Genomic DNA, 26,151 nt, shown 5'->3' on the forward strand with positions numbered 1-26,151 from the left:
CTAGAAAATAATGAGTTATAAACAGCATTTGATTAATTAGCCATGAATTAATAGAGAAAAAGAATACTTAGAAATACCACTTTCAAAAGATATTAAATGAAGTATTTAGATCGTGCTACTCAATTTTAATTTAGTGATGCATACCTCTTGGTCAAACATGGAAAATAGCACTTCAAAGGTTTTAATCTCAAAATGTGTACTTTTGACAAAACTGCTAAAACATATTACCTAACTCAGCTCCTTTAGCCATACGCTTTGGCTTAATTTTTGAAAACAATTTTCCTGGCCATTTTGAATTATTATAAAAACAACGAGTATAAACTGGACACTTACTCAATTTTAACCTGTCCCTACTGAAAGCGTCAACAGGACCATGTTAAAGTAAGTTTTCTTCAGCAAATAAAAATTTGGGGGTATTTTCTGCATTTCAAACATACCAGTCAGAAGAGTTAAATACATATAAATGCTGGATGAAAGTTAAAATAAAAACAGAATTTTGTCCTATCATGCTAAAACCTTTAGGGAAATTATCATCTTTCAAATACACGAAAGGCATGCAGGTCAGAAAGTTTAATGAAATAAGCAAAAGCACAGTAACTGAACTTGTAGCCTCATGTGATTCCACTCCGCCTACTAGAAGTCTTCCTATTTCAAATCCACATTTAATTTCACCTAAAGAAAATCCATTAGCCTACCTGCCCTCCCATGTAAATTAATATTTTGCAACCACATGAATAAAATGAAATTATTCTGATACTTTAAAATTAAAACATTTCACTAAGACCAATCAAAATCTAAGCAATCTTTTAAAAAGAAGAAAAATATATTAACTATACAAAGACAAAATTAAAATTAATTTTTACTATGATGTCAGATAAAGAACTTTTTCTGGTCAAATCCAAAAAGTATTCATTTCTGGGACATTGTTTGAAAAAAACATGCATGAGGCAGCAAAGACGCTATAAATAAGGCAGTGACTATTCCCTTTGACACAAGCAGTGATAAAATGGAAGGCAGTTTGTATTCCCCCCTCTACAAAAAAAAAAAAGCTATAAAAAGCTTATCTACTTCTTTTCTACTTTATTGAATATTTGCAATAAGTCTTCTTTACCAGATTCCTTTAATAACCTAAATTTAGTAAAGAAACTTTTTTAATGCTAGCAAGGTATCTTCTAAAGCACAAGAAAACTAAAATATATTTTATTCTTAGAATTGTTTTATATAGCTGTATATATAATAAAGGATCCATGTAACTGACTGACAGCTAAGGAAAAGGTTGATTAGGAAAAAAAAACTTTTAACAATTAGCTGATGTTTGTTTTCAGTAATAACTTGAAACTATACAATGTATAATGGCATTATTCCAGGCCAAATATTTGTAATGTAAAAAAATGCAACTGCTGATTTTACCTCTTATTTGGAATGTTAGAAATACTCTCCCAGCCAGCATGTTAATGTCTTAAGCAATCTGCTTCCTAAGTAAACAAAACAGCTGAAGGAAGGCCAGAGTAGCACAGGGCCTCCAACATCACCTAGTTTGTATATGAGAATATCAAGAACAGTAACATTTTACATAGTCTGATGTTACCTATCTCCTTTAGTTTGAAGCAATATACAAAAACAGTATATGCAGGGTGCCTGGGTGGCTCTGTGAGTTAAGCATCTGCCTTTGGCTCAAGTCATGATCTCTGCTCCTGGGACTGAGTCCCGCATCAGGCTCCCTGCTCTGTGGGGAGCCTGTGTCTCCCTCTCCCTCTGCCCCTAACCCTGCTCATTCTCTCTCTCTCTCTCTCTCTCTCTATATATATATATATATATAATAAACAAAATCTTAAAAAAAAAAAACCCACAGTATATGCTTCAGAGCTGTAATTAATAATTACCCCCACACCACCCCAAATTATCACCAGTGAAAATGAAAGTACTACTAAATGAAAGCACGCCTCACTGGAATGTAGATGTCTCTGATAAGATCACTCAAACATGAACAAAAGGCTCAAGCATTTGCTAATAAAAATAAAATATTCCAATTATTTTCCGAAAGCATATTACGAATGGCAGAAATCACATCCCGAAGTCTCAGTACCACAGTACTCCACCCCATCCCATGCTCCTCCTCTAAGCTGCGAGAGGGTAGCTGCTGAATGTCAGGGATATTTAAGGTGGACAAAGGTAGAGGATCTAAGGCAGACGCTCTGCAAACCTCGAAGAATTCTGTAGTTAAACTAACACTACTTATTAGTAGTTATACTAACTAGTAATATAGTAGTATACTAACTAGTAGTATACTAACTAGTTAGTTATACTAACACTTAAGGTAACTATCTAGCAAGATATTCTTTTGACAAAAGATATATATGTGTTAAAATCCAATCCTCTGATTTCCTTCGGGCAATGAACTGAAATTTCCACTTCACAGCAGAACAGAACTGCAGTAAACAATCAAATTAGCTCTTATTCTTACTCTTATCCTCAACCAAGTACCACCACTTTTTTTTTTTTAAGATTTTATTTATTTATTTGACAGAGAGAGAGAGATCACAAGTAGGCAGAGAGAGGCAGAGAGAGGAAGGGAAGCAGGCTCCCTGCTTAGCAGAGAGCCCGATGCGGGGCTCAAACCCAGGATCCTGGGATCATGACCTGAGTTGAAGGCAGTGGCTTTAGCCCACTGAGCCACCCAGGCGCCCCATACCACCACTTTCTTTAGAAGAAACCCAAGTGGCCACAAACTGATAGATTTTACAATGCAAACTAATGAAACTGTTTTATCATGTGCCATTCACCATTTATGGAAATGGACTTGCGCTGGGGGTGGGAGTGAGCGAGAGAAGAGTCCTAAGCAGACTCTGCGCCTCTATGATGAGCACAGAGCCTGACATGAGGCTCGATCTCACAACCCGAAGCTCAGGGCCTGAGCAGAAACCAAAAAACAGATGCTAACCAGCTGCACCACCAAGGCTGCCTGCTCCTTTGGAAAATATTAAAAGTGAATTTACCTATATTCTTGATTACAACTATTTGTCATTTATGCAACTCATTTAGAGTTTATCATTATATTTTTTAAATTACAGAACATCAAGAACACTTACACTGAAACCTTCCTTTCTCTGAGAGAAGAGGTGCAAATCCCAAAGTAGTATAGGGGTATTCTTGTGTTTGTTTTTGATTCTGAGGAAAAGCACCGTATCACATGGTTGTTTCATAATATCTGGTATCTAAACTGGCTAACATATTATATAACACACAATTAAGTGGAAACATTCTCAACTGTTTAAACACCATATCTCATTTTTAAAGTAACAAGATGATCCTGAACTTAAAAAGTTTCTAAAAACAAAACAAACTTCCTATATCCTGCCACAGAAACAATGGATTACAAACAAATATTTGATTTTTTTAAATTAACTAACCAGAATAATCTAAGATCCAAATGCCAGCTATTTAATAACCTGATAGTGTACATTACTGTAACTTGCACTTGTTTCTAACTTGACTGTGGTTATAAATTTTACTTGGTCTGATTCCAATTTGGTAACCAACTTGAGGAAAAGAAGTAACAAAGAAAACTTTTAAGAAGGATTTTCCTCCCTCTTCACTGATTTCAATATCGTAATAGAAGATAGAACTATAAGGTAATGAGAAGTCTTTTAAAATAAACATGCCAAAATGCATGCATACAAAAAACAAAGTCCTGGGACACTTGGGTGGCTCAGTTGGTTAAACGTCCAACCCTTCATTTCAGCTCAGGTCTGCATCTCAGGGTCTTGAATTCAACCCTTGCATTGGGCTCCATGCTGGCATGGAGCCTATTTAAAAACAAAACAAAACAAAAAACAGGAAGTTCTATCAATGTTGATTACATTTCTAAAATCTACTTAAAAAGCCATCAGAGTGAATCAGGTACATGAACTTGAGAAAAGCTAATTTTGGTGTGAATGGGGGAAAAGTTATTTTTTTTTAAAGGCATAAATTTCCTTCAGATTCTAAATGCAATTCAAAATGAAGAACACAAGGGCGCCTGGGTGGCTCAGTCAGTTAAGTGTCTTCCTTCAGCTCAGGTCATGATTCCAGGATCCTGGGATCAAGCCCTGCACTGGGGTTCCCTGCTCAGCAGGGAGTCATCTGCTTATCCTTCTCCCTCTGCCCCTCCACCCTGCTCGTGCTTTCTCTCTCAAATGAATAGTAAGATTTAAAAAAAAAAAAAAAGACACAAAACTGTACTGAGCTATGGTTGCATCAATGACCTGAGCATGCAGTCTGTTATATACTTTAAGGTTATTCATTTTAAGGTTAATAATGTTCATTTCTATGTATGGTTTTCTGATATGAACCCAAAAATATTAATAATTTTTAACCATAAATCATATGGTTCTAACTGTGATTCCTTTAGGATTAAGTAATAAAGTACTATAGTGAAAATGGAGCATTAAGTCTAACACCATAAAGAAAGCGATAAATCCAGAATATGGAGTTCTATGTGACAACTAATGTAGGTCTTCATTATTTTTTTTACAGGATTTTATTTATTTATTTGACAGAGAAAGACAAAGTGAGAGAGGGAACATAAGCAGGGGGAATGGGAGAAGCAGGCTCCCCGCTGAGCATGGAGCCCAATGCAGGACTATCATGACCTGAGCCAAAGGCAGGTGCCTAATGACCGAGCCCCCCAGATGCCTCTAGTATAGATCTTTAAAAACTCAGTAGCAGGGAGGAAAAAAGGCAGGAAGATTAATCCAGATTAATAAAGAATAAAGGAACACGAGAAATGCGGTGCATGCTCCTGGATTTTTAAAAAATTTATCTATAAATAACAGCTTGGGGACATTTGATAACAATAATATCACAGAATTATGGTTAATTATCTTAGATGTGATAAAGATTTAGGTTGTGTAAAAGGATGTACTTATCCTTACAAGATACATGATAAAATACTTAGAAGTATGGTTCACAGTATTTGTAACTTCTCTATTCACACAAGACAGTATGTGTGTACACACACAGACACACACATATATATACACACGTATATAAACATACATGAAGAAATAAAGCAAGTGTGACAAAATGTTATTGATAGTGAATCTAGACAGAGTGTTTGGGTATTCAATATATTATTATTCTTTCAATCTTTTTGTAGGTCTGAAAATTCTCAACATAAAAAGTTGCTGGAAAAAACGCCATTTATAATATCAGATACTTATACTTACTTCAACAGGCCAATTTAGTAATGATCTCCCATTCCCTCTCTGTCTCATCTTAATGTCTAAAGCAACGGTCTCAAAATCAGACAGACACACCCTAGGACACAGACAAAATGAACCAGAGATACGGAAGGAAAATATTAGAATTTCTATTAATATTTTTTCTCTGACCCTCCTAAGATATTTTTCAGAGTGTTGCATAATGCACAAAATAAATTGCCAGAGTAGAACCTGTACAATTTGTAAATACATATACATACGTATTTTGAAGCTGTACACTTAAAAATATTTGTTACTGATGAGGATATCTGATAAAAAAAACTGGGATATAATAATTCTTCAGTATAGACATACCTATTTTTAAGATCATTAAACTGATTTAAGATCATTAAAACTGATTAAACTAAAACCAGAAGATCATTAAAACTGGTCCTTTTTGCTTTTATCTGAGGGAATGCTGACTCAATAATTTAATATGTAATCCTTATCTGAAATTCTAAGAAACTATAAGAAGCAAAAGGACAGACAACAGTAGTAGTGGGAAATATTAGCACAGCTAAAGAGTCAGAAAATCAGCAAACTACAGAATGACCAGAGGTTATCACAAATAAAATGATAAATTCTGTTCAGCAAGGAAATCTATGATTTTAAATATTAAGATTTAAAATGCTCTAAAATATAAAGAAAAAAAAATGTTGCTGAATTTAAGAAAACTTCAGAAAAAATGACTTAAGTTTTAGAATTTTAAAGAAAGATCATACTAAAAAAGAACACATAAAACTCAGCTTTGATTAAAAACTGGGGGGAGCATATGATCATAAATAGTATAGAAAATAATCTAGTGACTTGACAAGAATACTTAGTCAAACCATGATTATGAAATAAAAGATAACTGAACATAAGGCCTTCAGAAAATATTTAGCTAACTTTCTTCCATGTATTTTATTTTGAAAGGGGCAGGAAGCTAGCTGATTTAAAAAAAAATGAAAATGATGTAAGAATGAAAACTTAAAACTATAATTTTGTAATTAAATAATTTAAAAGTGATATAACAGCTATAATTATTAGTACAATTGCTAATAAAATAATAAACCAAGGAAACAGATGAGAAAAAGAAAACTGGTTTAAAGTATTAAACAGATGAGCATTTGATCAATAATACCAATGGACCTCATTTTAGAAAATGATCATTTTTTTATAGCTACACAGTTTATCATATAGGACACTAATATGTCTTACATAAACTCGAAGCTTTGGACTAAAGATATTTCCAAGCTGAATTACACATGTCATATATACATGAAAATTGTACCAAAAAAATATTAATGGTCTATTAAGCATTTTAAATACAAAAATTATAGAAACAAAATTCCAGAAGCTTGTAACATAAAGACAGGAATCTCCAGGCCCCTAAAATGGTCCCTCACTGAGTAGGAGAGAGAGGTACAGAGAAGGATGACCCTAGAGTTGGAAAGACTGTAAAATCACAATAAGTACACAATACACACTAGTCCTAGCAGGTGTTTGGCAATGATAAGATTATCACATCCAACTGGCCGTGGGTTTGCCAGTTATTTACGCTAGACAGTAACTGGCTGAATTTTTCCATGAGTGTATGTACTTATGGAAAAATTCATGTTTATGTATACACATTCAAATTCTATAAAGGAAATAAACAGAGAAGTAAAATTTGCTTCACAGAAATCTACATTATAGTTAATTCATTTTATACATAATTCTACTCCTTAAAAAAGGGAAGGGGCAGCTATATTTTTAAAAGACTTTTTGAAAGTATGATACATACACCAGTTTCGGAACAAAATGATTTGTGCTCCTAACTGATCCTTTCCTATTTCTATCCTTGCCATGTCATCTGAATGATGGAAAATCCAGGTTCCTTTGCATTGGAATTTTTCTGTCTGGTATTTTTATACGAAATAAATGCAAAGCACAAACTAATACAGTTATCAATTTTAAGTGCTCATCATTTAAACCTTTATAAGGCTAGTAATAGGTAATAAAAATGTTTATGTATTGTAATAAGGGTAGTTTTTCCTCTCACCATTCATTGACTTTGATAGGTCAAAAAGCATACTAGAGACTGTATAACTGATGTTACAGCACGAAGGATATCAAGTTAAACTGGGAAAATGATACATTCACCACTGGTAAACAAAAATTTATCAAAAGACAAAGAGAAAAATACATTATGACCTGGGAAAAAGTCTACCAGTTAAACTAGAATATTCAAATTGGAGTGAAAAAGATTATAATCTGTTTGACAATATTTATCAAGAAACAATATACTAAAAATTTTTTAGTATAAAGTGTGAATTCAGTTTCTAAGGTTACTGTTTGAGGGCAACATACTCTAAACTTAGGTTAGCACAACACTAGGGTGACATACTGAAGTTGAAGACAATGCTGTGAATTTGAACCTATAATATCAGTCACCATTAAAATTACTTGCCACAGAAGGAATCATTGTCAAAAAGGAAAGGAATAATCTACCTGATTACAGCAGTCTTCGAAAATGCAAATTAAATTTTCATTTATGGTGTGAAACATGTTGTCAATTCATTTAATATAATGCTGAACTCAATTTTTCAGTTGTTTAAATAGTGTTAAATTATCACAACTAGGGAAATGGTAAATATTTAAGAAGTTTAAATTCCAGTGGAAAACATATTTCATGTAGATCAAAGGGAAAGCCTTCATTCAAAAATACTTCTGAATAGGGCCAAAATAATTCCATTAGAACTTTAATAGAGAGGAGCCCCGAAAGTCCAGTTTGAAAGATAAGAATAAATATACAAACTATGAAGCAAAACCAGGAATCTAGAATACTTTGAAACATCTACTTATATCCATTTTAATGAACAATTAAAGGATACAATGTGTTAAAGACATATTTAAAAGACTAATAGTGGGAAAAGACAGATGAATCAAATTTTGTTTATATCCTAAATAATTACAAGAGACTTTGAAAGTGTAGTGTAATTCATGTTTTCTTTCCAGTTTAAAAATTTCTATCCATTGCCTCTATCTTTGGTGTCACTGCCACCAATAAACACAAGTATACAGCTTAGAAATCTAATTAACTCTCTTCAACTAGGAAAAAAAAAACCAACATTATTCCTTTAAAAATAAGATATAGAGAATGTGATCCTACTTAATTTTGTCTCATGGTCCCACACTATTCTGAAATATCATGCCAAATGTAAAAGTTTGAAAGGGAACATCATCATTTGCTATAATTGAACCAAAAATTTAGCTACTGTACGCTGGTGTGATGACAGCTAGTAGTATGCAGAGGCTACAAAAAGACATAAAATACGTATGTTTAGCTCACAATTAGTCAAAGGAAGGTTCAGTTTAATGTGAAACTGAAACATGGACAACATAATGCCTTCACGTAAATATGCTACAGCTTTGTTCTCTTGCAGTTTAAAGGGATAGTGTAATTATCTTAAATTTACACAAAACATTATGAAACATGGTAGTTGTTCATGATTAAAATAAAATAGCAATGTAAATTAATTTAACAGTGTTAAATATATTCACATGATCACCACTGTGATTCAAAATGGCCACTAATGAAGTTACAGAGCAATATATGTACATAACATTTGCCACAACAGTTTTTGTAAGTTTGACTTTTTGCAGACCAGGTAATTTCATGAGACAAATAATCTTGTATCAATTCTTTCATATTATGAAAGGAATTAAATGTTGTAAGTAGTTTCATTCCTCTAGGGGAGGGGGGAAGGGAGAACCTCTAAAAAGTCAGTGCAAATTGAAGAGAGTTCTACCTTCTCGAGTATTTGAACCTGTAGACCAAGACAGATTCCTAGAAGCTGAGGATAAACAAACCTTATGATATTAAAGACTCTCACAACATTGTCAGCGGCATTTAGCAGATATTTGCCACAAAGAGGAATTCCAAGTCCTATAGCAGAGCCTTCTGAGAATATGGTTGCTGTGGCTGAGGTGGCTGTTGACTGCCTCCTGGCTGAGGCAGTGTTGATGATGTTAAATTATAGTTCGGCACCTGGGACATATTAGTTCCTGCATTCTGGTATATAGTGACATCAGCAGCAGCAGCAGCAGCAGCAGCAGCAGCAGCAGGAGGACTATATACTGAAGCCTGGTTGGGATATGTATTTCCTTGAACAGAACTGACCATTGTGCTGTGGAGGGGGGAGAAAACACTCAATTAGATCAAAACTGACTTACATAGCCATTTAGAGATAAACAGGAAAGCTGTTCATTAAACATTCATTCATTCAACCCATTTCATAAATACTTACTAAATACCTATAAGAGCCAAACATTTGCTAATTTAAACACTGGGATATTACAAAGAAAGAAGGAATGAGAGTCCTTACCATCAAGGACCTTAAATTCTAGTAGGAGAATAAAGATACAAGTCTATAATATGCCAACGGATAATAACTGGTATGAAGAAAAATAAAGCAAATAGGAGGACCAAGAGCACCTGGGACAAGAGATTCCAGTTCCTGAACAGTGGCAGGGGAAGGCCCCTCAGATAACAGTACATTTAAAAGACAGCTCAAACACATGGGGGGGGGGTCATATTAATTATGGGGGGCAGTGTATCAGGCAAAGAGGACAGCAAATAAGAAGCCTATAAGGAGAGAAAATGCCAGACATGTTTAAGGAACAGAAAAGCCATGCTGGAGACAAAAGTGAGCCAAGGGGAGAACAGCATAACATAAAGTGACAGAATTAAGGGGGAGGAGAGCTTAGAATATGTGGCGCCCTGTAGACCGTAACAAGGATTCTGGCTTTTTTTGAGTGAGATGAAGATACTGACTGGTTGATTTTGGACAAAAGACTGATGTCATTTGATTCAGGTTTTAATAGACTCACTCTGGGCCAATGATAGATACAAGGATACCTGAAAGGAGGCTATTACAATTGTCTAGATGAGAGATGACAGGTAGCTCGAGCCATGGTGGACACGGTAAAAAGGAGAGGAAAGGGTCAGATTTTGAAGGCACTGCCATCAAAATTTGCTAGTGGGAAGTGGTCAAGATTGCCTGAAGTTTTAGAACTGATTAGCAGAGTGGCCTTTTCACTGAAAAGGAAGACTACAGATAAAGACTACAGTAGATTTGGGGAGGGAGAATCAAAGTATAGTTGTAGACACATTGAGAGACCTAGGAGATTCACAAAAGACAATGGACAGGCCTGGAATCCAACTGAGAGGTCAGGACCAGAATATACACTAGGGAGTCACTGGCATACACAGTGTTCAGAGTCATGGGCCTGAACTGAGATCTCCTAGGGATTACAAACAGAAATAAAGTCGTTCTTATTTAACCCTAGACCTCGGAAAAAGGAAAATAAACAGGCACTAGGCAAAGAAGATTGAGGAGTGGCAATAAGGTGGAAGGAACACTAAGAGAGAATGGTCATGTGAAGACAGTATTTCAAAAAAGTCAAGTGAAGACATATTTCAAAAAGGAAGTGAGCACTGGATGTCACAGTACAGAAATCACTAGTCTTTGACCAGAGGGGTCCCTGTGACTATGGTAGATGAAAGCTTAATAACCTTATTTCTCTTATTTCCATGAAAATAAAGCTGCGTTTTAAGAGGCCTCCTAGGGTGCCTCGGTGGCTTAGTCAGTTAAGCATTTTGATTTCAATTCAGGTCATGATTTCAGGGTTGAGACTGATCTCAGAGTTGAGCTCTGTGACTGGGCGTGGAGCCTGCTTAAGATTCTCTCTCCCTTTGCTCCCTAATCAAATAAAAAATAATAAAATAAAATAAAATAAAATAAAAGGGGCCTTCTATCTACTCCCACCACATTTACTATCTGTACCATACCCACATAAGACTCTGCATTCCCTCTCACAGAAATTGATCAAGGTCAGTGCTCCCATCCAAGGCACCCTCCACTGTGCATGGCTCCTAGTCCACCAAAAACATTCCTTCAGGATTGTTGCTGTCTCTGCTTTCTCTCCTCCTGTTCCCAATCTGCTATTTGAGTTTCTACTCTGTGTAAGATACCAAGTTAACTAAACAAAGAAAAACATTAAGAGGTTTAATATTGAAATTCTTCATACACACAACACTTTCTATTAAAAATGTAAAACATGGGACGCCTGGGTGGCTCAGTTGGTTAAGCAGCTGCCTTCGGCTCAGGTCATGATCCTGGCATCCTGGGATCGAGTCCCACATCAGGCTCCTTGCTCGTCAGGGAGCCTGCTTCTCCCTCTGCCTCTGCCTGCCATTCTGTCTGCCTGTGCTCGCTCTCTCTCCCTCTCTCTCTCTGACAAATAAATAAATAAAATAAAAAAAAAAAAAAATAAAAAATTTTAAAAAAAAAAAAAAAAGAAAAAAAATGTAAAACAATCTATACAATGGGGAATTGCCCAAAATTTTCAAAATATTGCCTATTTCTAAACTTGTCTTCAATTGCAACATTGTTTACAAATCATTTGTAAATTCAATGCTCTTCTACTTTGCAAAAAAACACCCCAATTCATTATTGTAACAGGTAGTCATTTACTGTTACATTCCACCAATTAATGTAACCAACTTAAGTAACATTTAAAGACATTATCCATTATCATTCAATGTGCTGTGTTGTGAGATATAAAGTATAACAAGAGGTTGGATTTGATGCCATTACATCAGTAAGAGTCACAATACTGGTATCATAAATACAATGTTGAGACCAAGTGTTTAGCTGTGGAACCAAAATGCCTGGTTTTGTATCTTACCTAAGTCCTCCCTTCCGTGTCTCAGTTTCCTTATCTATAAAATGGGTGACAGTGTATCAATTTCATAGGTTATTAGAGTAAAAGAGTGGTAATACATGCAAAGCATATAGCACAGTGCCTGGTGCTTACTGAAACACTCCATAAATGTTAGCTATTACTGCAGTCATTCCCATTTTGTACAGTATTTCCTATCTCATTCATGGTTCTGCCATCTACTTGAGAGTAAAACCCAGCAATTCACCCAATATTTCTCTTTCATACCGCTGCTCTGCCCTCGCTCCTGACCCTGTCACCAATATGTAATCATTCGTTCATCTCCTGAATAACTCTTTCCCCATCTCTTAACATTTCATCCTGCAGTTGAACAATCACTGCTTGTCTAATATATATAATCTCCTGGCTTCTTACCTAGGCCCTAAAAATTCATCTATCCTACTGCTATTTAAAGCCATTTAACAAGATTCCCCAGGTAAGACCCAACCTCCTTAACATATTTAGGACCATTCATTATCCTTGCCAGTAACTCCAAGTGTTATCTCTCCCCCATCCCACTGAGGACTTTAATCCGTTAGTAACACTGTACTGTTTGGTAATCCCCAAAATGTGCCATGTATTTTCACAACTCCTCCATTTATTCTTTCCATGGGTATCAAGCCATTTCACACTACCAAGTCTTTACTTATGACAGAACATCTTTCTTTTTTCTTCCAGGCTAAGAATAACACAGACTGAGCACATCTTCTTGTAAACCTTCCCTGAACCACAAGGCTCCTAAAGCACCTTGCAAGTACCCCTATTTGTAATTTGTTATAATTACATTTTTTTTTATTGTCTGTCTCTACTAGCTCGTAAGCACCTCGAGGCTAAGAAACTCTAAATAAATGGTCAACTAATATTTGACAAGAAAGCCAAGAATCTAGGTGGCCTCCATGAACCAGAAGAGGTGCTAACCCTGATTACAGTGACAGGCCGGGCAGTGACCTGTAACGCTGTCGTGGGAGGATTTTTGTTGTTGTTATTGACTTTGAAGCTTTCCACACTGGGGCCCCAATCTGTGATCAGGAGAGTACCATTAGAATTGTACCTTGGATTGTCTTTTTTATTTTGTATCCTCTCTTTTGCATTTCCCTTCCTTCCCAGACAGTTTCGTCTTTGTTCTAAAACTTGAGCCTGGCAGTGGTCACCTACAGAATTAGAACATTTCAGTCCACCCAACCTTCTCCCCTCCCATCCTCAAAGCCCTCCCAACATGCCCTTGGGTGACATGAAAACAGGTAAAGGAGGAGGGGAGGCGAGGGAGAGTAGGGAATAGAGGTGGGAAAGGAAAAGGAAGAAGAGGAAAAAACAAACAAACAAAAAGAGCAGAGCAGATACAGGAAGAGATGGTAGGAAAGAAAAATGGTAGGACTCAAGATGGCCCAGAGCCATTCACACACAAGTGGGGAGAAGAATCAGTGTGACCCATGAAAGGACAGGAATACTCTTTCTTCTGCTACACTTGTATCCATCTCAACCCCCATATGGGCCCTACCCTGAAGTGTGGAACAAGTAGTTGGGGGACTCACCACCAGGCAAAGAAAGTTGTAACTGGAATGGAAAGACCATTGTACATACATACTTAAGGGTACCCCAGCCTGGGGGGGTGGGGGGAACAGTGGCTTTATTTAAAAAAAAAAAAAAAAAACGCCAAAAAAATTCAATGAAAAAAAAAAAAAAGATAGCCTCTTCCATAAATGGTGTTGGGACAACTTAATAACCACATGCAGAAAAATGAAACTGGAATTCTGTCTTGTATCATTCACAAAAACGAACTTGAAATGGATTAAAGACTTATATTTAAGACCTGAAATTCCCAGAAGAAAACACAAAGAAAAAGATCTCTGACATGGTCTTGGTAGCAATTTCCTGGATATGACAACAAAAGCAAAAGCAACAAAAATAAAAATCAACAAGTGGGAGTACATCAAAAATGCATAGCAAAAGGCAGTCAGCAAAATGAAAAGGCAACCTACAGAATGGGAGAAAATGTTTTTAAATGGTATTTCTAATAAGGTTAATATTCAAAATATATACAGAACTCACATAACTCAATAGCAAAAAAACTAACAACCCAAATAAAAAATTGATGGGAATTTAATATAGAGTTTCCTAAAGAAGACATAAAATGATCAATTAGTACATGAAAAGAGCTCAATATTACTAATCATCAGGGAAATGGAAATGAAAAGCATAATGAGATATCACCTCATACCTGTTAAAGTAGCTATTGGGAAAAAAGAATCCTTGGGCAGTGTTGCTGGCAATGAAAACTGGTATAGCCACTATGGAAAATAGTATGAAGGTTCCCCCTGCCCCCCAAAATCAAAAATTGAACCACCATATGATCCAGCAGTCCTATTTCTGGATATATATCCAAAGGAACTGAAATCGGGACCTCTTAAAGAGTTTTCTGAACTCTCATTTTCACTGCAGCATTACTCACAATAGCCAAGATACAGAAACAATGTGTCATGAGATGAATGGATAAAGATGTGGGGTACACTCAAACACACACACACGCATATACAAAGGAATATTATCAAAAAGAAAGAAGGAAATCCTGTCATTTGTGACAATTTGGATGAGACATAAGGATATTATACTAAGTAAAATAAGTAAGATACAGAAAGACAAATGCCATATGATCTAACTTACGTGTGGAATCCAAAAAAGTCAAACTCACACAGAGGAGAGGGGTAGTTAGCAGGGCTTGGGGATTGCTGCGAATGGGAAATACTGAATAAAGGGTACACTCTTTCAGTTATAAGATGAACAAATCTGGGGACCTAATATATAGTATGGTGGTTGTAGCTAATAATACTGTATCATACACATGAACGCTGCTAAGAGTAAATCTTAAATATTCTCACCACAAAAGAGAAATGGTAACTAAATGAGGGGATAGAGGTAGTAGCTAATACTACTGAGTGGTAACCATTTTATAATATATAAATGTATCAAATCAACAAATGGTACACCTTAAACTTATACAATATTTTATGTCAATCCTATCTTAATAAAGCTGGAAAAAATTCTAAATCATATTCTGGCACAGACGAAATATAAACATCTGTTTAAGAGAAGCTAAATGAAATAACAGACAAGTACACAGCTTCGGTCACCTCAGTACTATCACGGGCATCATCACTACAGGCAGGTTCAGGAAACAGCATCAGTACCGCCTTACCAAATTATCAGTAAGATCGCCCTAGGGTGATAGAAGTTTGGACAAGTGATAACCCTAGAACCAACATTATATATAAAAGAGTAAGAAATTGCCTTCTAGGTGTGAAATAAAGGACACTTAAAAACCTGCCTACCAAAAATAGAAGAAAAAATAATTCCTCATTTGTCATTACATATAACTTGTCATTACAAAGCTCAAGTTGAATATGCAGTACACCTCTATCAAGTATATTTCCAACCCTAATTCTTGCTCCTCCCAATATCCTACATTTACTTTGTCACCAATTGCCTCATTTAAACACACAAAATATATTTTTATATATTTATAAATGTATGTTATACACACGTGTGTGTGTATGTGTATGTATCTATTTAAAAACTTCCTCGAAGACTTGTGAAACCTTTGCGAGAAATTAAAAAATATAACTCATTGGCCTAATACAGCACTTAACATTCCCATCAACACTTAAACATTTATTTATCAAATATTAACCGAGTTTCCAGCAGGTGTAAAACTCTGCTATGTAGTGTGCATACAAAGGTGAAAGAAACTTAGCTCCAGCTCTCAATATGCAATAATTCAGTGAGGATATAAATAAGTGAAAAACCAACAAGACAGTATATGCTGTGCTGGGGTACTGTGACAGCAACAGAAGAGGAACAGTGTTGGACAGGCAGGAAGGCAAAACAGGCACTCTGGGAAAGATGAAGGTCGACCAAGAATAAGAACTGCAGAATAAGGAGGCATTTGCCAGGTATGGAGGGCTAAATATTTCCAAGGAATGTTCTACTAGGCACCTCTAAACGGCACCTACTGAGATGTACCTGTGCTTCTTACAGATGATTCTGATAGCTATAGTGTATCAGTGGAACCAGGCCCTGGCACACAGAGCAGGACGTGCATCCGGGATTTTACATTCTCAGTGCTGAAGCAGACAAAGCAACCTACAGCAAAACAGCAACAGGATGCTACGCTGCTACAGCATAACACAGTTTAAGCACCTAACATCAGATTACCTCTGAGAACAATTTCTCAAGACCCTGACCTAAGAGTGATTCGGAAGCAAGCTCTAGTGACAAGGGTGTTAGAGCAGCATGTGGCACAGTAACAGCAGGCTAGCTGGGAGAGAGGGAGCATTTCTGGCTAACAGTAAAGTATCTATATTAACTCATGCACATTCTCAACAATACCCACCTACTTTGTATCTAGTTTTTTTTTTTTTAAAAAGCAGGTTATTCCTTACCAATTTGCTTATTTTCCATGTAAGCGTATTCATTTTCATCAAATTTCAACTAAAAAAAAAAAAAAAAAAAAAAAGAAAAAAATAATAAAAAAAAAAAAAAAAAAAAAAAAAATTTTATTTTTTTTTACAAAAATAATTTAAAAAAAAAAAAAAAAAAAAGTCCTAGAAGAGAAAGAGCTATACTTAACGTTTTTTTTTTTTTTCCTATGCTAAATAACTTACGCTATATAACCCAGCAGGAAATGGCCTGTCTTTTGATGTCTATAACAGGCCTTTCTATTAATCTTCTTAAGGTCACTTAGGAATACTAGATGTGATTACAAAATGATGTGTGAAAATCCCCAAACATCCCCAGTGTGACTCTTTTGAGGATGGATAATATAATAGTGATGGTAGTATAGTGGCACTCTTAGGCAACTTCAACACTGATGGAAAGATTTCTACAAATTGTGCCTGGGCTACAAGTAACTTCTGTTATGAGTCAGAATATCATGACTTTTAGAATGAATATCTTTTATTCACTTCAAAAGAAAAGACTTCAGTTTAAATTCCCACTGAAGCAGAAGAAACACTCACATAAATATAAATTTTATCGTATATAATCACTTAATTGTAATAGGAAGCATCATAAGTAAATAGCCCAAACACTCGTCTGTCATTTCATATTCAGCTACTGGACGCATGAACTATAGGAGCATATGGCTTCTTGTATCTCTCCTTTCAAATGGTTTATCTTACTGTGATAAACTAAATTCTGACACAGGGGAAAAAGAAGGAAATATTTGTCTTAGGACATCTCAGAACTATAAATTCTAGAGTAATGATAAAAACACTTAGATTTTATATAAAATTTGTGGAGGATAAGTTATGGTCAAATTTAAGTTTCATTAAAGTCTTTCAAATATCATCATATACTCAAAAGCAACCAAATTATGGGTCGAGTTCAAGATGGTAGTGTAGGAAGACCCTAAAGTCACTCCATCCCATGAATGTAACAAATAGACAACTACATATGAAATAATTTACTTTTAAAAAGACCAGAAAACTGGACAAACAGAACTTTTGCGACCAAAGACAAAAACCACTGAGACAGGCAGGAGAGGCAGAGACACCATCTGGACAAAAAAAAAACAGGCACTGTGATCTGCAATCAGGAGAGATCTCAAATATAAATACATTTTCCCTAGACATCTAACCTTTAGAACGCACATAAGTAGAGTCCTCAAAATGTCGGGCTTTGAAAACCAATGGCAATTATATCCAGGAAAACCAGAAATTGTAGGGAACAAAGAACTTGCTCTTAAAAGGCTAGCCATGCAGACTCACTCAAAATCCAGCCTTTGGGATTTTGAAAAGCGCCTTGACCATATGTAAACAAGAACCACTTATCAATCTGGAAGTGCCTGCCAGAGGCAGGAAACTGTTGGGACTTTCTTCGGGAACAGAAACACTGGTAGGAGCCATATTAGTGATCTCACCCTACCTTACTATTGTCCATGTTAGCAAGTGCCAGTTTGGAACTATCTTTTTAATGTGCTAGAACCAGTAGTCACATTCAGTGGAGAACTCTGCCCATATTCACAGAACAACCATGAAGAACAGTCAGGCGAGGGCAACAGCCCTGCCTACCACCCGGACACACAACATCTGTGAGACACAGCCCAATCAGGCACTAGCCCCATCCACTCCCACACCATAGACTGGGCCCTGACACAGCAGACAGGCACAGGCAATCCACACAGGGAACACCCTGTAAGCACCTGGCTTTACTCGGAAGAGACTGTGCTTCTGTGCTCTACACAAAATTTCCTACACAAGGCCACTCCTTGAAGACTGAGAGAAGTAGTTAATTTACCTAATAAAGAGAGTGAGGCAAAATAAAGAAACAGGAATATGTTCCAATGAAAGAACAAGAAAAAATATCAGAAAAAGACATTAATGAAACAGCAAGCTGACGGAGTTCAAAATAATGGTCATAAAGCAGCTTATCACACTTAGGAGAAGAATGGATGAACACAGTGATATATTCAACAAAAAGTTAGAAAACATAAGAAAGTATCCAACAGAAGTTACAGAATAGAAAAATACAATAACTGAACTGAAAAATATACTGGGCAGGTATGACAGCAAGCTGAATGAATCCAAAGTTGGAATACAAAGCAACGAGAACTCACCCAGAAGGAACAGAAAAAAAAAAAAAAAACAATGAAAACAAAGGAATACCTTTAGTAAAATATCAAGCAGAATAGCATTCCTATCATAGGGTCCCAGAAGGAGAAGACAGAAAGAAAACACCAAAAAACTTACCTAAAGAAACAATAGCTGAAAACTTCCCTAGTCTGGAGAATGAAATAAATATGCAGGTCCAGGAAGATCAGAGAGTTCCCAAGAAGATGAACCCAAAAGATCCACACCAGAACATGTTATAATTAAAATGGTTAAAGTTAAGATAAAGAGAAAATCCTAAAAGCAGTAAGAGAAAACTTATTCATACAAGAAAAACCCCATGAGGCTATCAGCAGATTTTTCAGCAGAAACTACAGACAAAAGACAGTACTCACAGTGCTAATGAAAACAAAACAAAACAAAACAAAAAACAAAACAAAACAAAAAAACAAAAAACCTCCAACCAAGAATTCTTTACTGAACAAGATTATCATGCAGAACTGAAGGAGATTAGAAGTTTTCCAGATAAGCAAAAGCTAAAGGAATTCATCACCACTAAACATGGCTTTACAAGAAATGTTAAAAGGATGACTTTAACCTAAAAAGAAATGGCACTAATTAATAACAAGAAAACACACAAAAGTAAAAATCTCATTGGAAAAGGTAATTATCTAGTAAAGGTAGATCAATCACTTATAAAGCAAGAATGAAGATTAAATTACAAAAATAGTAAAATTAACTAAAACTATAATAATTAGTTAAGGGATATATAAAATAAAAAATACAAAATGAGGGACACCTGGGTGGCTCAGTGGGTTAAGTGGCTGCCTTCAGCTCAGGTCATGATCCCAGGGTCCTGGGATCAAGTCCCACATCGGGCTCCTTGCTCGGCGGGGAGCCTGCCTCTCTCTCCGCCTCTGCCTGCCTCTTTGCCTGCTTGTGTGCTCTCTCCTTCTGACAAATAAATAAAATCTTTAAAAAAAATACAAAATGACACACTAAAAATATAAAAAACATGTAGAAGGTAAAAATGTAAAGTTTGGGAATGTGTTCAAATTTAAGTTGCTAACAATTCAAAACAGGAAGCTATACGCACAGCAAGTTATATGTGAACCTCATGGTAACCACAAAGCAAAAACTTATAGTAAATATACAAAAGAAAATGAGAAAAAAATCTAAACATACACTAAAGAAAGCCATCAAACCACAAGAGAGGAAAAAGAAAGAACAGAGAGGAGAACTACGAAAGTAGCCAGAAAACAATTAACAAAATGGCAGGTGATATATACCTATCAATAATTACTTTAAATGTAAATGGACTAAATACTCTAATCAAAAAAGATGGGATAGATTAATAGATAAAAAAAATGACCCATCTATATGCAGCCTACAAAAAGACGTACTTCAAAGTAAGAATAGAAACAGTCTGAAAGTGAAGGACTAGAGAAAGATATTCCATGCAAATGAAAATAAAAAGAAACTGAAGTAGATGTACTCACACTAGACAAAATAGGCATCAGAAGACTAATTACACTGAGCCCAAGTGGCTCAGTCAGTTAAGCATCTGTCTTCATGTCAGGTCATGATCTCAGGGTCCTGGGACTGAGCCCTGTGTCAGGCTCTCTGCTCAGCAAGGAGTCTGCTTCTCCCTCTCCCTCTGCACCATCCCCGACTTGTACTCTCTCAAATAAATAAACAAATAAAATCTAAAAAATCATATCAGTTCAACAGATGCAGAAAAGCATCTCATGAAATACATCCAATTATAATGAAAACTCTCAATAAAGTGGGTACACAGGGACCATTACTAGACATAAGAAAAGACATAATGACAACAGCCACAGCGAACATTATATTCAATGGTAAAAAAAAGCTGGAAGCTTTTCTTCTGAGATCATGAACAAAACAATAATACCCACTCCAGCCACTTTTACTCAGATCCTATTGCGTATCCCAACCATAGCAATTAGGCCAAGAAATAAAAAGAAGGTAGAAAGGGGAGGCCGTAGAGGAAGTGTAAGTGTAAGGGAGAGGAGAGGAGACGAGAGGGCAAGACACCCAAATTAAAAAGGAAGAAGTAAAACTGTCACTGTTTGTTGATGATAGGATACTGTACATAGATAAGCCAAAAGATACCACCAAAAATTTGTGAGAATACATGAATCCAGGAGTCAAAGATATGTGACAAACATTTTAGAAACACAAAAAATCAATATACAGGATTGTGGCATTTCTTATACACTAATAATGACTTATCAGATAGACAAACTGGGAAAATAATCCCACTGGGGAGGAGTCAAGATGGAGAAGTAGCAGGCTGAGATGACCTCAGGTAGCAGGAGATCACCTAGATAGTTTATCAAATCATTCTGAACACCTACAATCCAACAGGAGATCGAAGAGAAGAAGAGCAGCAATTCTAGAAACAGAAAATTGACTACTTTCTGAAAGGTAGGACCTGCAGAGAAGTGAATCCAAAGCAACGATAAAATAGACTGCGGGGGTTGGGAGGGGCCAGCTCCCAGCAAGCAGCGGAGCAACGGAGCACAAAATCAGAACTTTTAAAGTTTGCTCTACTGAGGGACATCGCTCCAGAGGCTAAGCGGGGGTGGAGCCCTCATGGGGACAGCATGGTCTCAGGTCCCGCAGGGTCACAGAGGGATTAGGGGTGTCTGAGTATCACAGAGCTCTCAGGTATTAGAGCGCGGAAGCCAGCTATAGAGATGGAGCCAAGGAATGAGCGCTCAATTCGGGATTACCTTAAACTGTGATCCATGGCACAGTCAGGCACTGCTCTTTGAACAGGGACCCCACAAATGGCAGATCGGGGAAACCCCCCTGGAAGAGTGGCAAGGATCGGCTGGGTTTGGAAACTTCAGGCAGGGCTGAGTGCCAGAGACAGAGACACTCAGTCACAGGCTGGATGAGCTCGGAGGCCAGGGAGACAGGAATGATTGTGCACTCTTCTCCCAAGGCACACTGAGGAGTGGGGTCCCGAGCTCTCAGCACCCCTAAGCTGGAGACTGGGAGGCCGCCATTTTCATTCCCGTCCTCCAGAACTCTACGGAAAGCATTCAGGGAACAAAAGCTCCCGAGAGCAAACCCGAGCAGATTACTTAGACTGGCCCCTGGCAAGGGCTGTGCAATCTGGGTCAGGAAAAGACACTTGAGAATCACTACAACAGGCTCCTCCCCCAGAAAATCAGCAAGAAATCCTGCCAAGACCAAGCTCACTTAACAAGGAGAACACCAGCATTCCAGAGGAGGAGAAAGCAAAGTATGGAATTCATGGCTTTCTGCCCATGATTCTTTACTCTTGCAAAGTTAATTAATTAATTTTATTTTTTTTCTTATTCTAACTTTTTAAACTTTTTTTTCCTTCTTCTAAATTTATTTTAACTTTTGCCCTTTCCTCTTTTAATGTTTTTTAACTCATTTATCTTAACAATACCTTCATAAAAAGAAAATCTTTTTGAACCTTCATTATTATACTCATATTTTATCTTTCATTGTTATCTAACTTGAATTTTTGTATACACATAGTATATATTTTATTTATTTTATTTATATACTTTTTTTCTCTTCTAAAAAATTCTGGGATACAACTTCTTCTAAAAGGTCAAAATATACCCTAAATCTACCACAAGGCTTTGTTCTAGTCTCCAGCCTGAGCAAATTCTCTCCACTTTCTTTTTCTTTCTTTTCCCAACCAACTTATCTTATCAACTCCTTTTCTAGAATTTTTTTAAAGTTTTCATCTTTACAATAATATTCCATCCCTTCAATGTGTATACCCTTATTTATGTGTGTGTGTGTGTGTGTGTGTGTGTGTGTGTGTGTGTGTGTAAGTTTGTCTTTCTTTAAAATTTTGGGAGGTAGTTTCTTCAAAGAGACCGAAATACTCCCAAAATTAAGTGGGTGGCTCTGTTCTATTCACCGGTCTAATACATATTTTTTCTTTTTTCCTTTTTCTCTTTTTTTAAAATTTCTTTTTTGAACTTCTTTTTACCCCCTTTCTTCCCACGACAATTTGGGGACTCTTCTGATTTGGTTAATGGACATTTTTCTGGGGTCTTTGCCACTCTTTTAGTATTTTATTCTCTCCTTCATATACTCTTATCTGGATAAAATGACAAGGTGGAAAAACTCACCAGGAAAAAAAAAAGAACAAGGGGCAGTACCTAAGGCTAGGGACCTAATCAATACGAACGTTTGTAATGTGTCAGATCTAGAGTTCAGAATGACGATTCTCAAGGTGCTAGCTGGGCTTGAAAAAGGCATGGAAGATATTAGAGAAACTCTATCTGGAGAAATGACTAAAATCTAACCAAGCTAAAATCAAAAGCTATTAATGAGGTGCAATCAAAAATGGAGGCATTTACTGCTATGATAAATGAGGCAGAAGAGAGAATTAGTGATATAGAAGACCAAATGATGGAGAATAAAGCAGCTAAGCAAAAGAGAGAAAATAAAACTACTGGACCACGAGGGGAGAATTCGAGAGATAAGTGATACCATAAGATGAAACAACATTAGAATAATTGGAATTCCAGAGAAGAATAAAGAGAGAGGGGAGCAGAAGGTATATTGGAGCAATTTACTGTAGAGAATTTCGTTAATATGGCAAAGGGAACAAGCATCAAAATCCGGTAGGAGCAGAGAACCCCCCCTCAAAATCAATAAGAATACGTCCACACCCCGTCATCTAATAGTAAAACTTACAAGTCTTAGTGACAAAGAGAAAATCCTGAAAGCCGGCCAGGACAAGAAGTCTGTAACATACAATGGTAAAAATATTACAATGGCAGCAGAATTATCCAAAAAGACCTGGCAGGCCAGAAAGGACTGGCATGATATACTCAGAGCACTAAATGAGAAACACATGCAGCCAAGAATATTGTATCCAGCTAGGCTATCATTGAAAATAGAAGGAGAGATAAAAAGCTTCCAGGACAAAGAAAAACTAAAAGAATTTGTAAACACCAAACCAGCTCTACAGGAAATATTGAAAGGGGTCCTCTAAGCAAGGACAGAGCCTAAAAGTAATAGACCACAAAGGAACAGAGACAATATACAGTAACAGTCACCTTACAGGTAATACCATGGCACTAAATTCATATCTCTCAATAGTTACCCTGAATGTAAATGGGATAAATGTAAATGTAAATCAAAAGACGAAGGGTATCAGAATGGATAAAAAAACAAAACCCATCAATATGCTGTCTACAAGAAACTCATCATAGACTCAAAGACACCTCCAGATTTAAAGTGAGGGGGTGGGGAATAATTTAACATGCTAAAGGACATCAAAAGATAGCTGGGGTGGCAATACTTATATCAGATAAATTAGATTTTAAGCCAAAGACTATAATAAGAGATGAGGAAGGACACTATATCATGCTCAAAAGGGTCTGTACAACAAGAAGATCTAACAATTTTAAATATCTATGCCCCTAACATGGGATCAGCCAACTATATAAACCAATCAATAACAAAATCAAAGAAACACATCAACAATAATACAATAATAGAAGGGGACTTTAACACCCCCCTCACTGAAATGGACAGGTCATCCAAGCAAAAGATCAATATGGAACTAAAGGCCTTAAATGACACACTGGACCAGATGGACACCACAGATATATTCAGAACATTCCATCCCAAAGCAACAGAATATACATTCTTCTCTAGTGCACATGGAACATTCTCCAGAGTAGATCACATCCTGGGTCACAAATCAGGTCTCAACCGGTACCAAAAGATTGGGATCATTCCCTGCATATTTTCAGATCACAATGCTCTGAAGCTAGAACCCAATCATAAGAGGAAAGTTGGAAAGCACCTAAATACAGGGAGGCTAAAGAGCATCCTTCTAAAGAATGAATGGGTCAACCAAGAAATTAAAGAAGAATTAAAAAAATTCAGGAAACAAATGATAATGAAAACACAATAGTTCAAAACCTGTGGGACACAGCAAAGGCGGTCCTGAGAGGAAAATATATAGCGATACAAGCCTTTCTCAAGAAACAAGAAAAGTCTCAAATACACAACCTAACCCTACACCTAAAGGAGCTGGAGAAAGAACAAGAAAGAAACCCTAAACCCAGCAGGAGAAGAGAAATCATAAAGATCAGAGCAGAAATCAATGAAATAGAAACCAAAAAAAAACAATAGAACAAATCAATGAAACTAGGAGCTGGTTCTTTGAAAGAATTAGTAAGATCGATAAACCCTTGGCCAGACATATCAAAAAGAAAAGAGAAAGGACCCAAATAAATAAAATCATGAATGAAAGAGAAGAGATCACAACCAACACCAAAGAAATACAAACAATTAAAAGAACATATTATGAGCAACTGTACACCAGTCAATTTGACAATCTGGAAGAAATGGATGCATTCCTAGAGACATATAAACTACCAAAACTAAACCAGGAAAAAATAGAAAACCTGAACAGACCCATAACCAGTAAGAAGACTGAGGCAATCATCAAAAATCTCCCAACAGGGGCGCCTGGATGGCTCAGTGGACTATGTCTCTGCCTTCGGCTCAGGTCATGATCTCAGGGTCCTGGGATCGAGCCCCACATCTGGCTTTTTCCTCAGGGGGGAGCCTGCTTCCCCCGCCCCCACGCCTGCCTCTCTGCCTGCTTGTGATCTCTCTCTCTCTCTCTCTCTCTGTCAAATAAATAAATAAAATCTTAAAAAAAAAAAAATTTCCCAACAAACAAGATCCAAGGGCCAGACGGCTTCCCAGGGGAATTTTACCAAACATTTAAAGAAGAATTAATTCCTATTCTCCTGAAACTGCTCCAAAAAATAGAAATGGAAGGAAAAATCCCAAACTCATTTTATGAGGCAGCATTACCTTGATCCCAAAACCAGACAAAGACCCCATCAAAAAGGAGAATTACAGACCAATATCCTTGATGAACATGGGTGCAAAAATTCTCACCAAAATACTAGCCAATATGATTCAAAGTACATTAAAATGATTATTCCCCATGACCAAGTGGTATTCATTGCTGGGCTGCAAGTTTGGTTCAATATCCACAAATCAATCAGTGTGAAACACCCATTAATAAAAGAAAGAACAAGAACCATATGATATTCTCAATAGATGCAGAAAAAGCATCTGAAAAAGTACAGCATCCTTCTTCATCAAAACTCTTCAAAGTGTAGGGATAGAGGGTACATACATCAATATCATCAAAGCCATCTATGAAAAACCCACAGCGAATATCATTCTCAATGGAGAAAAACTGAGAGCTTTTCCTCTAAGGTCAGGAACACAGTAGGGATGTCCATTATCACCACTGCTATTCAACATAGTACTAGAAGTCCTAGCCTCAGCAATCAGACAACAAGAAGAAATTAAAGGCATCCAAATCAGCAAAGAAGTCAAACTATCACTCTTTGCAGATGATATGGTACTTTATGTGGAAAACCCAAAAACTCCACTCCAAATCTGCTAGAACTTGTACAGGAATTCAGTAAAGTGTCAGGATATAAAATCAATGCACAGAAATCAGTTGCATTTCTATACACCAACAACAAGACAAA

General features: G+C 36.5%; 1 protein-coding gene across 1 annotated transcript in view; it reads right to left on the reverse strand.

Moving 5' to 3' along the window:
- Positions 1-7,506: 7,506 nt before the first annotated feature.
- The window catches only part of LOC111155550 (signal transducing adaptor molecule), a 99,075-nt gene continuing 80,430 nt past the window's right edge, over positions 7,507-26,151 (reverse strand). The window contains exon 14 of the mRNA XM_022515765.1: positions 7,507-9,391. Coding sequence (XP_022371473.1) covers positions 9,151-9,391 — 241 coding nt within the window. The 3' untranslated portion in view covers positions 7,507-9,150. The remainder of the gene's footprint in view (positions 9,392-26,151) is intronic.

This window comes from Enhydra lutris, unplaced genomic scaffold (genome assembly GCF_002288905.1).
Source record: "Enhydra lutris kenyoni isolate GAN:26980312 unplaced genomic scaffold, ASM228890v2 scaffoldscaffold42, whole genome shotgun sequence".
Classification (NCBI taxonomy): Eukaryota; Metazoa; Chordata; class Mammalia; order Carnivora; family Mustelidae; genus Enhydra; species Enhydra lutris.